General features: G+C 45.1%; 1 protein-coding gene, 1 long non-coding RNA gene, 1 other non-coding gene and 1 pseudogene across 9 annotated transcripts in view; 2 read left to right on the forward strand and 2 right to left on the reverse strand.

The window, feature by feature from the left end:
• Positions 1–75: 75 nt before the first annotated feature.
• On the forward strand, positions 76–1,617 carry LOC110307334 (annotated as a pseudogene). Its single transcript, XR_003838427.1, has one exon. The product of XR_003838427.1 is annotated as a putative monooxygenase p33MONOX pseudogene (transcript).
• A 2,096-nt stretch (positions 1,618–3,713) lies between these two features.
• LOC110306511 lies at positions 3,714–10,935 on the forward strand. The gene is made up of 3 exons (XR_002379297.1): positions 3,714–3,806; positions 7,573–7,795; positions 10,869–10,935. It is a non-coding gene; the product is annotated as an uncharacterized LOC110306511 (long non-coding RNA).
• On the reverse strand, positions 4,624–4,730 carry LOC115032896. Its single transcript, XR_003838544.1, has one exon. It is a non-coding gene; the product is annotated as a U6 spliceosomal RNA (small nuclear RNA).
• Ncoa1 (nuclear receptor coactivator 1) overlaps positions 10,627–16,266 on the reverse strand; it is a 234,321-nt gene continuing 228,681 nt past the window's right edge. For 3 of the 6 annotated variants that reach the window (XM_029484858.1, XM_021178633.2, XM_029484859.1), the window contains one exon: positions 12,607–13,006. In XM_029484858.1, the coding sequence (XP_029340718.1) occupies positions 12,836–13,006 (171 nt within the window). In that variant the 3' untranslated portion in view covers positions 12,607–12,835. Of the gene's footprint in view, positions 13,007–13,091; positions 13,147–16,266 lie in introns of all 6 variants that reach the window. The other 3 variants (XM_029484861.1, XM_021178636.2, XM_029484860.1) reach the window with 3 other exon arrangements.

Consider the following 16,266-nt stretch of genomic DNA (forward strand, 5'->3'; position numbering starts at 1 on the left):
TTTTAAAAATTCATTACCGAATCAGTGTGGTGAAGGAGAGTTCCTACTAAGTGATGGTGGGAATATAAACTGAAAAAAAAAAAATTCATTACCGGTCGGGGAGTGTTTGTCGCGCTCTCACGATGGCTTGGCTCTGTTCAGCCCAGCAGCCTCTTGGGCCATCTGGAGCCTCGAGCCTCTTTAGTGAGGGAAGTCGGGCCGCAGGTGGTGGGCAAGCAGAGCCTCTGGATGGACCCTTCCTCAGAAGCTTCGCTAATTTGCAGAAGCTGGGCAATGCTCCTTATTAACATCTGTCTGTCCGCATAGTCCGGGCGTCATTTCACTGTGCTCTTGCTCCCAGTGGGCCTCTAGGCAAGATGTCCCTGCCCATCGGGATGTGCCGTCAAGTATTCAGCTATGATGCCCTAGAGGACCCTGCGCCCATGACTCCTCCTCCATCGGACATGGGCAGCATCCCCTGGAAGCCAGTGATTCCAGAGTGCAAGTATCAGCATCTTGACCAGACAGAGGAGGGCGCGGCCAGTGTCTCTTCCCTTGCTGGGACTCTATCACCAGCTACTGACAGTTCAGACAAGGCCCCTGTGGTGAAGGCTAAAGCTAGCTCTGTCATCATGAGTTCCCTGATCACAAAGCAGACACAGGAGAGCATCCAGCGTTTTGAACAACAGGCAGGACTGAGAGATGCTGGCTACACACCCCATAAGGGCCTTACCATGGAAGAGACCAAGTACCTTCTAGTGGCAGAAGCTAAAGCTGCAGAGTGGAGAGACAGCAAAAAGAAGAGAAGCACCCTGCATCAGCCCAGTCCACCCCGAGCAGTACCCCTCACACTTCCCCTAAGCAGAAGTCAGAGGCCGGTTCCCATCTGGCTCCTCCACAGCCTTATCTGCTCCAAATCCTCATACCATGGATCCTGGGAGTGGAAATGATAGGAACTCAGCAGACAAATGGAGCCTCTTTGGACCACGACCCCTGCAGAAATCAGATTCTGGTTTTGCTATTCAGGTTTACAAAGGTGCCCCCAAGACCCTCTCCTATGGAGATGGGGTGTGCCCAGGCCACACGAGTGGGTGAAGATCCAGCAACCTTCAAGCCACCAAAGATGGATGTCCCAATGGTAGAAGGAAAGAAGCAACCACTTCGAACCCATAATCTCAAACCCCGTGACCTGAATGTGCTCACACCCACTGGCTTCTAGAATGCTCTGTCCAGGGTCTGCAACTTCCCTGGGCTCTGACATAGGAGTGATGTGGCTAACTGAGGCCTGAGTGAGTGTGCAGATTGTCCTTGGGTGAGTGAGAAAAAACACTGCTTTCAGGTTGGTGGAAAATGTCAGTGGTGTAGCGTTGAGGACCTCACTATTTTTTTTTTTAAATCATTTATCCTAGAGAAGGACTCTGATCCTTGCTTTCCTAGGTAAATTATGCTGGAGTGCTTCCAATACTAAGGCCTCTTGATTCTTTTCCCTTGATCACTATGAACACTGACAAATCAAGGTAGAGGTGCCCACCAACCAGCTTGCACAGCAGAGGCCTCCTGACATGCATTAGCCTGGACTTCTCGAGAGCTGGGCACAGCTTGTAGGACCCTGGCTTTCTAAGCTGAACCACAGATTGTTCTCCCCCAACCCCCCTCTCTTTTTCTTTTTCTTTCTTTCAAGACAGGGATTCTATGTGTAGTCCTGGCTGTCCTAGAATTAGCTCTGAAGACCAGGCTGGCCTTGAACTTACAGAGATCCACCTGCCAGCCTCCCGAGTGCTGGGGTTAAAGGGGGTCACCACCAGAGCCCAGCTCAAGTTCTTTCTCTTGGTTGATCCAGCACACCACTTTGTTCTCTTGGGCCGGATCTGCTGTGTCACAGGACAAACACTAGGTCTTATACGGCCCCTTTTTTGCCCCCGCATTTTAACATGAAATTAATTTAACTTCTAATTCAGTATGATGCTGGTTTCATACTGGCAAATGGTTCCCCACTCTAATTCCATTACTGAAGATTAAGCCCAGGCAGGGACTTGCTCATTTTTGGCAAGTGCTCTACCACCGAGCGGGAGTCACCCCTACTTCCTGCATATTAGGCTTTTTTAGTTGTGTGTTTTGTTTTGAGACAGCGTCTCACTTTGTAGCTGTGGCTAGCCTGAAACTCACTCAATCAGTAGATGCCCAGAGAAGATGTGCCTGCCTCTGCCGTCCAGTGCTGGGATTGAAGGTGTGCATAGCCACACCAGCTTAAGCTTTTGTTAGAGTAAAGAAGACGATAGGTATGACTGGATTATATAGTCTTCAGGTTCACATGAACTTGGCGCCACTGTATTCTGATAACATTGAGACCGTTTTCCACCAAGCTAGCCTCATCTGTTCAGTAACACATCTTACCGAGGAAAGGAGGCAAGGAGGTGCCCTTTTGTGTCTCCTCATTGTTCACAAGGCTGTTGAACACTCAACGTACTATTGCTCGATCACTTTAGATAGTAAGTAGTCTGTTTACATAATGAGCTAACCTCATAGAGAAGCCCTGGAGTCTAAGATTGTTGTAAAAAAAATTTATTTGTGTTATCTTGTATTGACAAAAATCTTTACTACTTTCTCAAAAAAAATTCATTACCTAAAATAGATATTGCAGTTTTTATAAGTCAAAGCCTTATAGAATCTCAGCTTCTTTGAGGTAGACCTTGGGGGGAGGGGAAGCCTGTTTACCTGTGACTCTATAATATAGTTCCTTATGTTTTGGTGATCCCTCAACCATAAAATTATTTCATTGCTACTTCACTGTTGAGGGTTGGTCTGTTGCTATGTGTCGCAATGCTAAATACTGGCCCTGGTTACCACAGGGACGAGAAGGTTCTCATGCACACCAAGTGATGCTGTGTAACCTTGCCCTCCAAGTTTTTCCTGATTGGTCAGTAAAGATGCCTATAGCATATAGCTAGGCAGAAGAGAGATAGGCAGGGTTTCCTTCCCTAGGCTTGGGTGTGGGAACTAAAAGGGGGCTGGGGAAAGAGGGGGAAGGGAGGATAGCCCACGTCCGGCCAGAGTTCCACCTATGCTATGGGCAGGCAGACGTGGGAGATGCTTTCCACTCAGCCCCGGGTGGGCATCTAAGCCACTGACCCCACTCGACAGGGGTTTGGGGGTGGACAAGGGCAGCCCCCGAAACCAAGGGACCCTGGGGAGACACCCTGTGCCCTGGGGTTATGGGAGAGAGGGCTGAGGGAGAAAGGTTCCCACGCAGGTGAGAGTAAGTGCAGTGGGCCTTGATGAACAGAGACAGTCTATGGTTTTAGAGCTTTATTGTAGAAAGGCAGGGGGAAAGAGAGAAGGTGGAAAGAGAGAGAGAGAGACCAGCCATGGCTAAGAGGAGACAAAGGGGAAAGGAGAGAGAAAGAAGAAAGGCTATAGAGAGTAAGAGGGAGAGTGAGGGAGAGAGAGGAGAGAAGAGTGAGAGTAAGGAGGGGCTAAACAGCTCCTTTTAAAGTATGCTGTTATCTTTTCTGTTGCTAGGTAACTGGGGAGGAGTTTAGCCTGAAGGTCAGAAGCTTGGGACATTGTCTACATGACTACTAACCATGCTCCTCTTGTGGGGGCTCAGGGGGCAGTAACTTCCACAGGAGCCAGAGTTCCAGGAGACATGAGAGAACTCCTTCTGTCCCATGTAGGTGAATTATCACCATTGGGTCTCGGGGTTCAACATCTCAGCTTGACTGGAAACCAGACTGTCTTTGCATAGCCCAATGCCCAACACTTGGGGACTGAGATCGGACACCATGAGAAAGGGGAGGGGAAGGTGGAGAGAAGAGAAGATGCCATAGGTAGGTGAATCATGAAAACATGGGCATGAGGGCTGGCCAGTCAGAGTTAGAGTGGCCAGACACAACATGGCAAGTTATAACTCGGGGTTATTGACAGGGAAGGAGTTACTAATAGCTTAGAAGGCTGATATCTGTCCAGCTCTAGTGCTTTAAAGGATTATCATAGATATAAAGGGTTTGTGTCTTTTATCTTGGAACTGAATGGTTTAAGGAGGAGGATTAGAAACCCCCGATTAAATATTTCCAACAACACTTCATAACTGTATTTTTTTTTAATTTTTAATATTTTTATTACATATTTTCCTCAATTACATTTCCAATGCTATCCCAAAAGTCCCCCATAGCACCCCCCCACTTCCCTACCCACCCATTCCCATTCTTTTGGCCCTGGCATTCCCCTATATTGGGGCATATAAAGTTTGCAAGTCCAATGGGCCTCTCTTTCCATTGATGGCCGACTAGGTCATCTTTCGATACATATGCAGCTAGAGACAAGAGCTCCGGGGTTCTGGTTAGTACATCATGTTGTTCCAACAATAGGGTTGCAGATCCCTTTAGCTCCTTGGGTACTTTCTCTAGCTTCTCCATTGGGAGCCCTGTGATACATCCAATAGCTGACTGTGAACATCCACTCCTGTGTTTGCTAGGCCCCGGCATCGTCTCACAAGAGACAGCTATATTTGGGTCCTTTCAGCAAAATCTTGCTAGTGTATGCAATGGTGTCAGCGTTTAGAAGCTGATTATGGGATGGATCCCTGGATACGGCAGTCTCTAAATGGTCCATCCTTTCATCACAGCTACGAACTTTGTCTCTGTAAAAAATATGGAACGCTTCACGAATTTGCGTGTCATCCTTGCGCAGGGGCCATGCTAATCTTCTCTGTATCGTTCCAATTTTAGTATATGTGCTGCCGAAGCGAGCACCATAACTGTATTTTTGCTAATTATAATTTAGTGTAAATATCTGATATGCAAGATCTCTGATATGTGACCCCTTCCTCCCCAAAGGGGTCCACAGGTTGAGAGCCATTGACTTAGGATCGTAAGATCACATTAGGTAGATCAGTTAGGATTGGACCATAAAATCACTTAAGACAGGTCACCTAGGGCCATAAGTTCTCAAATGAGAACTAGATCTTTACATTATTGCTTCTACTTTCATATATGCTTGGGGATTTCCTTAATGAAAAGCTTTCAAGGGGAGATTGGAGGACAATTTGGAGCCTAAATAGAGGCACATGAGTCTTTAAATAGAGAATGTTCAATAGGGACCATTCTCCACAGTATGATTTCAACTCTAAATTCTAGATTACGGAGTAATCATCATTAAAATGTAATTCCTAACAGAGGAAGGTTCAGGTGAGAACCAACTTAAATGTGCTTGTGTTTATACAAGTTTATAGGTTAAAATGGAAAATGAACAGGCAGCGTGGAGTCTATGGGAAAGGCAGTTGTACAATGATCATCTTAGAACCAAGAGCAAAGCAGAGCTGAGCAGGACTGGGCTGCTTTAAGGAAAGAAATCCCAGGTAAAACCTCTGAGGTCTGAGATCTCCCTGCTAACTGACTGGATCCCTCCGGCACACAGTTTGAGTGGGCAGCTTTCAGAGGCACTGGCCTTAAATGCGAGTCTAAGAAATTTCAGAGCCATCCCCGTTTTGCTTAATCTTAACACTAAATGTGCTTTTCAGAGGTCCATACTGCAGATCAGAAAGAGATAGGATCCAGTTTCTGCTCATTTGGGAAGGAAACCTCAAGTGTTTCCGTGATCTTCAGCCTGGTTCAGGTCCTGCATTTGGAGACTTTCAAAGACTAGTAAAAAAGTTTTCTTCACATTTCATGAAAAAGGGAAAACATGGAAACAGAACTATGCCATGCAAGTTGTGCACACATTTGTAACCTTTTGGAAACACAGTGATGCTGACTGCAGGGGGACAACTCAGTGCTGACTTGTCCCTTAGTGGTTGAAGTACTCCAGTCAGCATTCAAGAGGCTGCTGCTGCAAAGATTCTGAGGAGACTTAACAATTTAGTGGAGAAAAGACCAGTGTGCATACAGCCAAGTGCTAATGAAGCAAACCCAGCAGTGAGTGCAAAGCAAGTGCTGTAACCAGGGAAGGTTCTGGAGCAGGGCCCTGAGGATGAAAAATCATTATAGACAAGGCAGAAATGAATATGGCAACAGTTAATTTAAGCATGAGGATCAGTAGTAGCCTGAGTGTGGTGGTTCAGGCATGCATTTCTAGCTTCCTGGAGGCTGAGGCAGGAGGATTTCGAGTTCAAAGCCTGCCTGGTCTGTGAAGAGAGACCCTGCCTCAGCAGCAGACAGAGAATAAAGGCCACACGCATGCATGGAGCATGTGTTTTCTAGAGAGCAGAGGTTGCCATACTCAAGCTGATTTGAGATTTGCTCTAGGCATGAACAGTCACAAGTAACAGCTTCCAATGGCTGTTTTATTTTCAAAATAAAAACCTTCAGAAGCCTCTATAGGACTTAAGTTCTAAAGAATAATTTTGAATTCATTAGGATTCCCAGTGTTGGAGCTAAAACAAAACGGGACAGCATTGAGTGGTTAGGAGTGTTTGCTCCTCTTTCAGAGGACCAGAGTTCCAGTCCTTGCACATGGCACATACACTTGTGTGACTCCAGCTCCAGGGAATCTGATGCCATCTAATGCCTTCTGTTGGCCTCCAGGTAAGTAAAATAAATCTTAAAAAGAATCATCAGCCTTAAGCAGGTATGGTGGTACATACCTTTAAGTCGGCAGAGAAATGGAGCCAGGTAGAGATCTCTGTGAGTTTGAGGCCAGCCTCGTCTATGCAATGAAGTGAAAACCCATCAGAAACAATCATGACAACAGCAGAGCCCTGTGGTTCCCAGCCTTTATGTTGGTATCTGATTGTCTCATCTTTAATGGTGGTTCTATGCAGCACTAAAGGGTTTCATCCCAAAGCTCAACATCTAACTCATAGGCCAAAATTTCTGAGCCCCTTCACCATAAATTGGGGATTCAGTTTCAACATCTGTGAATAGGCCTGCTCTACGTGGAGGAACAGGGATGCTGAAAGATCAAACACAGGTGAAAAGAATGGAGAGGGACTTCCTGGGAGAGTGGAAAGAGATAGCAACATTTACGACAGTAGTTCTCAACCTGTGGGTCACAACCCTTTCCCAGGGGCCACAGATCAGATATCCTGCAGGTAAGATACTTACATTACGCCAGGCGTGGTGGCACACGCACACCTTTAATCCCAGCACTCGGGAGGCAGAGGCAGGCGGATTTCTGAGTTCGAGGCCAGCCTGGTCTACAGAGTGAGTTCCAGGACAGCCAAGGCTGCACAGAGAAACCCTGTCTCAAAAAAAAAAAAAAAAAAAGAGATTTACATTACAATTCATAATAGTAGCAAAATTACAGTTATGAGGTAGCAACAAAATAGTTTTATGGTTGGGGTCATCACAGCGTGATGAAGGGTTTCAGCATTAGGAAGGCTGAGAAGCACTGGTTTAAGAGCTATGGAGTCCCCACCGTGGGAAACAGGCAGCTCAGAAAGTTATCTCTGGTGCTGTCCATGTCTGTCACACATCAGCTCATCAGAAACAGAAGCTATTTTTATAGCCTGGGTTTTTTTTTTTTTTTTGTTTGTTTGTTTTTTGTTTGTTTGTTTGTTTTAACTTTGTTCTAAATCGTAGGCCCTCTGGCCACGGGGTGGGAGGAATGTCTGATGAGAAGGTAGTTTTACTCTTTACTTGCTTTTTCTGGTTGTAGAATTCTGAACAAAGGATAAATGATTACGGCAGAGCTAAATTCACAGCATGTGGGAAGGCTTCACCATCAAAAGGATAAACAGCACAGATGAGAACGCTTCCAACTGTGATTCATGAAGCCTATTGTCTTAGACTTATAGACTGTACAATGACCCTGCTTCATGGAAAGGACCCTGATAGCAACACACAGAGCTGGGGTCCACCCAGGGTCCCATGTGTGCTAGGTGAGTGCCATCTGAGCTGTACCTCAAATCCTGTCATTCTTTTCTTCTTCTTCCTCTTGTTCCTCCTCCTCCTCCTCTTCTCCCTCCCTCCTCCGATTCTCCCTCCTCCTCTTCCTCCTCCTCCTTCTTCTTTCTTATTTATTATGTGTAAGTACACTGTAGCTGTCTTCAGACACTCCAGAAGAAGGCATCAGATTTCGTTATGGATGGTTCTGAGCCACCCTGTGGTTACTGGGATTTGAACTCAAGACCTTTGGAAAAGCAGTTGGTACTCTTAACCACTGAGCTATATTTCTCCAGCATCCATCAGACATTCTTATAACCTGCCTCTAACCCTCACCTTCTATAATTTTTTTTTGGTTGTTTGTTTTTTTTTGTTTTACTTTGTTTTGTTTTGGTTTTCTGAGACAGGGTTTCTCTGTGTAGCCCTGGCTGTCCTGGAACTCACTTCTGTAGACCAGGCTGGCCTCGAACTCAGAAATCCGCCTGCCTCTGCCTCCCAAGTGCTGGAATTAAAGGCGTGTGCCACCACCGCCCGGCTCTATAATTTTTTTTAAGCTAAAGCGCTGACTCTGTTTCAGACAGTCCATTCTTCACTTCCTGTTAGCTGTGCTGAGACATACTATATTGTACATGCCAAAGAACCCCTCCCCCATTAACCTGAGGACCCAAAGGACAAGTTCTCAGTCTCCAGAAAAGGGGTCGGGTTCTCTCTTCTCCACCTTTGACCTCTTGCTCTTCTTTTCAATGCTGTATTTAGCACACTTCACAGAAGAAAGCTGGGCTTAAGGTCATGCATGAGATTAAAGTCTGTAGACTCTTAACTGTCCTGAATCATCTAGTCCAGGATAGGACAATAGTCTGCAATTAAAACACATGGCTGGAGGAATGCCTCAGGGATTAGAGCACTGTTGCCTTTGCAGAGGTGCCAGGTTCAGTTCCCAGCACCCCCATGGTGGCTCACAATCATCTGTAAGTCCAGTTCCAGGGGGTTCAATGCCTTCTGCTGACCTCTGCAGGTACCAGGAGCTCATGTGGCACACATACAGACATGCAGGTGAAACACTCACATATGATAAAATTTTAAAGCTGGATTTCATGTCCCCACACTGATAAACAGTTTTTTATGTCATAATTTAGTAGAACTTGATTCATGTCTACAGCTCTCTCAAAGATCTGCAGAGGCAGAGGTCATGATCCTAACCACTTTAGAAATTGTTAGAGCATACATGTACTTTGAATGGCTTTAATATCACCAGCTACGGATGGGTGGACAGAAGGAACAGAAGGCTCTGCTTCTGGTTGGGTAGGGCTAGTTATGGAAGAGACCTTAGCTCTTCTCAGCTGCTATGACTTTCAAGCAAGGCCCCCAAGCCTAGCACACATTCCTACTGAGTCAGCCCCTTCCGGCCCTACCAGCTGACAGATCTCTGCGAGCTTGTTTATGAGTGCTCCACACACTGGCCAATAGTTCCAGCAGCCAGTTCTCTATGGCCCCTTCCCATGCTCCTCAAATCTGCCCTGGATCCACCCTTCATGGTGCTGTCTGCTGTAATCTCAGTACCTTACCTCTAATGCCAGCTCTGTGCAAGGAAGAATGCCCTCACCTCCGGGCATGGCCTCTCTCTCTCTCTCTCTCTCTCTCTCTCTCTCAGAGCTCTCTCTCTCTCAGAGCTCTCTCCTTTTTACCACTCCCCACAAGTCAGCACAGGGCAGGGGCCAATCTTGTTTTCACCCTTCCTTGTTCCTGGAGCCTTGGGTAAGAAATAAAATATGTTCACTAGGTAAATGATGATAGAGCCTTTTGTTTTTCAACATTCTTAAGAGTATGGTAGCAATGGAAATAAAATACGCATAGAAAGCTAACATTGGTGGCAGAACAGGCTCAACCTCCAGCAAAAAGAACGTATGGGCTCAATTGCATCAGTGAAATTTAGCGGCAGAGGATGCTCACAGAGCATTCAGGATATTCAAGTGCAGGTGCTCTTCTGACAAGAGCAGTTACTGTCAGCGTAGGGTCAGCACTATGTAAGCAGACAACTGTCCTTTAGGAACCTCATTCCAGCATCTCAGTTTTCCTCACTGTCCCTGTTTGCTGTTCTCTGTCCACTGCCACTCAGGATAACTTTGCGCCAGTGGGAGGCTGCATCTAAAAGAAGTTTCTCTCATCCCAACTATAGGAAAATGTATCATATCACCCCAGAATATGATTCTAAACAGCAGATTCTATAGTTATGTGTGGGAATATATGTGAGAAACAGGCCCTCTGGAATTGGTTCTACTTAGGGTCTAAGTTTAAACAAAAATTACTATTGGTGTGTGTGTGTGTGTGTGTGTGTGTGTGTATACAGCAGAGCACAGCACTCCTGTGGAGGCCAGAGGAGTCCTCTCTCTGGGTTCTAGGAGCAGAACTAAAGTTGTTAGGTTTACAGATGCTGAGCCATCTCACACTGGCCAGGGCCTAACTTTTATAAAATACACTATCACACTGAAACCACATCTTCAAGTAGAGTTCCTCGCCTGTATCAGTAATTGAGAGGGGCATGCTATTTCATGGTTCTTTAGAGTTGCCTGGATGGTTTCCTAGCCCACAACAGAGTTTACTCATCAGACCAATGCCCAGCTAAGTCAGCTCCCTCAAGGCCCCAGGCACAGCTTGACTTGGGTCCCATCAACATTTTCTGGCCTGCTCATTTTAGAGTAACTTTAAGGGTTTTGGGCTATAGGATCATTTCTTTTTATTAACCTTTAATATTTGAAATCATCTGTGATTCGGTAATCTTTCTATATGTCCCCTCCCCTCCATAGCGCATAAATGAAGAGGCAGCCCATGAGGTTGTTAAACAAATTCTATTCAGTAGCTGGAAAAGTCAATTTCCTGTGGAATGACAGGAATTACATAGAAGCAAGCAATTTTATTTTCCTCAAATGTAGCAATATTTTTAATCTGTACATACATAAAACAAACAGTGCAATTATAAAACCTTGAAGGTGACATGCATACTTTAAGGTGCAGTGGGGATAGGGGAGGGCATTAGCATCTCCAACTTTCCTTACTGCTGTTCTCTTCTAGGTCCTTACGCCAAAGCGCCGCGGCAGGAAACTTCATCTGGAATGCTGAAATTAAAGGTGAACTTCCTCAAGTCTGCACGTTTATTATCACAAACAAAATGGAAATGACCTCCTAGAGCAGTTTGGTAGGAACTAGAGTAACATGGCTGGGCTTTCAAGCTGGAAATGAATGAGATCAGGGATGCATTTTCTGCAAAACTAAAAAAGATAATGTCTGTAACTGAGGGTCCTATTTCTGTTTCATAGTTGCTACCACATGAGCCCTTCCACCGTTTTCAAAATCCTGTAGTTTCTAAGTAGATGCCGTTCAATGGAGTTTTTTGTACCAGGGGTGGTGAGATGCAGAAGGAAATGGCTTCTTCCTTGAAGTCTTGAGTCCGTGCTCCTTGTCTGCATTGGTTCTTATGGCCTTTTCTCTGCCACGTGAGCAGAGGTAGCTGGTGACGAAGGTCACTGTTGCTGTCCATAGGCCCAGGGATGCTGGGCAAGGTTAGCAAGGGAGTCTCCCTCCGCCTCTGGTCACACCTTAATCAAGCTTGCCCGCCCGGCCTGTAGCACAACTGCTAGCACTAGAGTCAGTTCGCTGGCTCCTTTCTTGAGGTGGAGGTGGGGGTGGGGGTGGGGGCAGAATGAGAAGGGGTGCAGCAGAGTAACAAGGCAAGGGGGTAACATGGTACCAATTAGCCTCGGAGCAGAGCAGAGAAACACATTTGCACTGATGGAAATTCAAATTCCCAAAGTTATTCTGAGACAAAAAAAAAAAAAAAGGAGATTTTCTTTGAGCACTGATTTCCCTTCATCCAAGCGGCCTGTGTACTTTGATCAGCTGAGCCTGGACACTCTGGGGTGGTCTCCCCTAGCTCAGCTACAATAGCTCTTTTCCAGCGGTGCCACTTTGATGAGACCCAAAGTAAATCCATACATGGCTTCACAGTTATTGGGATAATGAAATTACCAGCCAAATGTAATTGCAATTCAATCAACATTATATTTCACACACAAATTTAGAAAAACCAAGAGGATGAAAAAAAAAGCATAAAATTAAACAGAACAAAATCAATTTCTACAAGAAATCAAAAATATATTTACAGTGAGATTTAAGGGAAAAAAAGCTACTCGGATCATAAACTTAATTTTATTTTAAATAACTTTAACTACCTTGCTGCTAACAAAGTAAAAGCAGAAAGAACAGGCTGCCTTCCCCGCAGACTCAATCAGAAAATCATATCTACAATAATTGATAGAACTTGGTTCTTGTCCTTCACCCATCTCATCAAAAATTATTGCATTTTCCCCCAAACTGCATTTTTGAATTCCTTGGTGAATGAATATACTAATTTCATCCTCTTTCCTGGAGGCATCTTGGTTTAACTCCATCATTATAAAAAGGAGAAGGGGTACATATATAGACGCAAAATATTCTCCTGATGCCAACAGATACAGGGTTGCTTGAAGAAGCTGATTGTACACACGTTGCCTGGGGCCGGGGGAGGGGAGGCTGCGGTGGGAGGAGCGTGACAGCCTTTGGTGGACAGACAGGCAAAGCCCCACAGGCTCTTCTTCCAGGGCAGGGACAGGGCTGAGCCGGTGAGGTGGGGCTTCGTCTTCCCCTCTTGTTATTTTGGTTTCCCTCCAAAAGCCTTCATCCAGATAAGAAGCCAATGACTGATTACAAAAATAAGAATAATTAACTTTTGGCTCAAGAAATAAGATTGTCCAACTGTTCTGCCTTGTTATTCTTTTCAATATCCAAGGCCTTTACAAAGAAGGAAACAAAAACACCACCTCTCAACCTCCCAACAAAAGTCAACTTTTTTTCTTTCCTTTTTTTTTTTTTTTTTTTGCTCCAAATGCTACGATCTGAAGAATGGCTGCAGATTGAGATATCAAAAATCTCAGAAAAATATATAATATATTTGTATAACTCTGCATGTCTATTATTTAAATTTCACATTCCTTTAAAAGTGGTTATTCAGTCAGTAGCTGCTGAAGGAGGCTCTTCTGCTGGGCCTGGGGGGTCTGTGGTCCTGACGTGGGCTTTTGAGTTCCCAGTGGACCAGGCTGGTTCAGGTAAGGGTCCCCGCCTACCAGATTGACTGTACACTGGACGTCAGCGAACACCTGAACCTGCTGCACCTGCTGGAACACAAATAAAAGATGTGTTGAGACAGAAGGGCCTGCCCCCCCGGCTTATGAGTGGGTACTACGTGAAGTGGAAACTCACTAGAGCTCCTCTAGTCTGTAGTCACCACAGAGAAGAACTCTTCTGTCTTCTTGTCCTACAAAAAGAAAATCGCTGCACTCATTTTGCTCAGGGTTCTGGAAAGTTCACACTTAAAATAAAACCAAAACTGGACTGGTCACGCCTCCTACAGGGTTGCCATCTGGACTCAGAGTGTCTTCTCTAATATTGTCAAGGCCGGGGAAAGCCTAGCTTCAGAGTTTGGGGACACAGTGGTAGGTTTTAAAAATCAAATGCTAGCTGGGAAAAGTAGCTCAAAAGCATTCTATGGATGACTCGAATAGGGGAAAATGTTTATGTCACTGAGAAATGAAGACTGTAACTGGGTACTAGCCAAGTAAAGTCAGCAGGCTGCACACCAGCACTGGCCTCACTGGGCATCACATCTGGATGGTTAGTGTGCTAAACTGTACACAGCTCCTTTGCACACTGACTTAAGATTCACAACACATAGCAGCAGAGAAATTTTGTCTTTGATTTTTTTTCCCTCATAGACAATTTACTTAACCACATAAGCTAAATAACAAACAAAAAAACCCCCAAAAACAATAAACATCATTTGAAAACAGTGTAAATTTCCCACTGTTCCTAGTAGTATTATAATAAAGTCCTTAAAAATGTTTAAACTTACATAGTTCTGGCATCTCCTATTAGAAAACAGAGCCAGTCTTAGTCTTTCCCCAGTAGCCTTACTAACACATTGTCTATAGAACTGATTAAGAGGCCACACTTCTGAATGCTCCAGGTGACAAACAGAAATGCTTTCTCAGGTAGCTTATTGACTAAGACTTTTGGCAAATGTGCCTCATATTCAAAAGGTTGTAAAGGGCTTTATATTAGTAATTCCTTATTTAGGCCATTTATCACTAATGCATGACAGTTACAGTCAACGTTTCTGAAAATGTTCTATTCTAAATGGAATATAAGCTTTTTCTAGTACCCCTCTGTTCAGCTGGCCAGTGTCCCATCAAGTTTCTGTGTCAGGCTAGCCTGTGGCCTCTTCTTGCTCCCTTTGTGTGTCCCTTGACTCCCTCTCCAGGACACAGAGCCATGGAGCCCCTCAGTATCTGCTGAGTTAGGCTAGCATCCCTCCTTCCCCATCGTCCTCGGTCACCAGCTTCTCAGGGTTGGCTTCTGGCTCCTCTGAGCTCTCTCAGGAGCCTATCACACGCCATCTTTGGTACATTTCCAGTGCTGCTTCCTTCTCGCAGTGGGCTCTTCTAGCTACTGTTTCCATTCTTTTCTTCTGGAAACTCACAGGGCCTCCTCTTCTCACAGCAACCTCCCAACCCACTTCCTGCTCCTCCACTCTGTGTGTTCCTTTCCTCTTTTCTGTCTGGCCTCACACAGCTGAACTGTGGCACTCCCTTTGTCTTCTCCTTTTCTATGTACCAGCCTGTATGCCACCATTCCTGTGACTTCTATACTTCTGTCTAACTCACTTTCCAGTTTCTGTTTGGTAAACACAGAACAAGGGACTAAGAAGACATCAGGACAGGCTATAATGAATGATGAAGACAGGACAGGCTATAATGAATGATGAAGACAGGACAGGCTATAATGAATGATGAAGACAGGACAGGCTATAATGAATGATGACTGTTCCACTGGACCTTCACATGAGCACAACGATGCCTTTCCGTTTTCAAATCAACACAGAAAATTCTGTTTATTTGTTTCTAAGGATGAACTGTTGGAGCAGAACGTCATAGGTGATTTTCTTCCCTAAACATTTTAAAACAATCTTGATAAAAGGAAAGGAACCACAAAATAAACTAGAAAGAAAATTCTGCTTTTTTAAAAAGAGTTTTAGTTTTTTTAGTTTAGTTTTTTTTTTTTTTTTTCCAAGACAGGGTTTCTCTGTGTAGCCCTGGCTGTCCTGGAACTCACTCTGTAGACCAGGCTGGCCTTGAACTCAGAAATCCACCTGCCTCTGCCTCCCAAGTGCTGGGATTAGAGGCGTGTGCCACCACCACGCTTAAAAAGAATATTTTAAAAGAGTGTATAAAAGTGATAGAGATTAAGTCAGATTCCAAATCGTTTATTGAGGATGCCTGAGACGTTTAACTGACTCCACCTGCACAGGCAGGTACAGGCTGACAGGAGGAGCTGGGACTTGCTGCAGAGGAGCGGGAACTCAGCACTGACTGCATGAGTCCACTGCACACTTTTTACCTTAATTCAAGCACTGCCTGATGACTCTAGAACCTTAACACTGTTTGCAGTCATTTGTCATGTTGCCTGGGATGTCTTTCTCTGAGGGTGACTTTGAACATCTAGTAAATGAGAACTGTCCTCCATTTTCCATCACAAAATGCCCATTCTTTATCTCCCAGCACTTAGATGAAGTGCTTCAGCTCAGCCTCTGGACACAGCCTCCTGACTCACTGCTCCTATTCCAACTCTCAACAGACCTTCCTTCACCTCTTCTAGCCCAGGAGAAAGACAAACTAGTGTGCTATTAGCCATCTTCAGGGATGGCTTTGTCACCAGGAAGGAGCCCAGATTCCTTCATCCCTTCACTCAGTAATCCACTCATCTAGAAATGTGACACCATCTACTCTGCTTCTTTTGATTCCTGTGACTGACCCCACCCCCCACCCCCACCCGGTCCCATCTGTCTGTCCTAAGGTCTCAAGACAGGGTTTCTCTGTGTAGCCCTGGCTGTCCTGGAACTCACTCTGTAGACCAGGCTGGCAGAACTCAGAACTCTGCCTGGCCCTGCCATCCGAGGGCTGGGATTAAAGGCATGCACCACCACCGCCAATTGATTCCCAATGGCGGTGGCGTCCTATAACTATATGACTATATAACTATAACTATTTCCTACCTCTGGAGCGCAACAACTGTCACTCTTTTCACATGGCCTGAGGATTGTTGTTCAAGCCTAGCTTAGTCAATCTCCCACGTAAATGGTCTCTGACCATCTTAGCTTTAGTCATTGATATATTTTTTTTTCAGTACTGGGATGGAACTCAGAGCCTTCTGTGAGGTAGACAAGTGTCCTGCTACTGAGCTGTATGCCATCCCTGTTTCTCTTTTCTCTGAATGCTTCAGTTTTGTTATTTACAGTGTACATTTGGTAGTCTACTTTCTTTGGTTACATAACAATTCATGGGCAGGTTCCAAGAAGACGTTGGTAGTGGGAAGCTCTTTC

Source organism: Mus caroli, chromosome 12, assembly GCF_900094665.2.
Source record: "Mus caroli chromosome 12, CAROLI_EIJ_v1.1, whole genome shotgun sequence".
Lineage (NCBI taxonomy): Eukaryota > Metazoa > Chordata > Mammalia > Rodentia > Muridae > Mus > Mus caroli.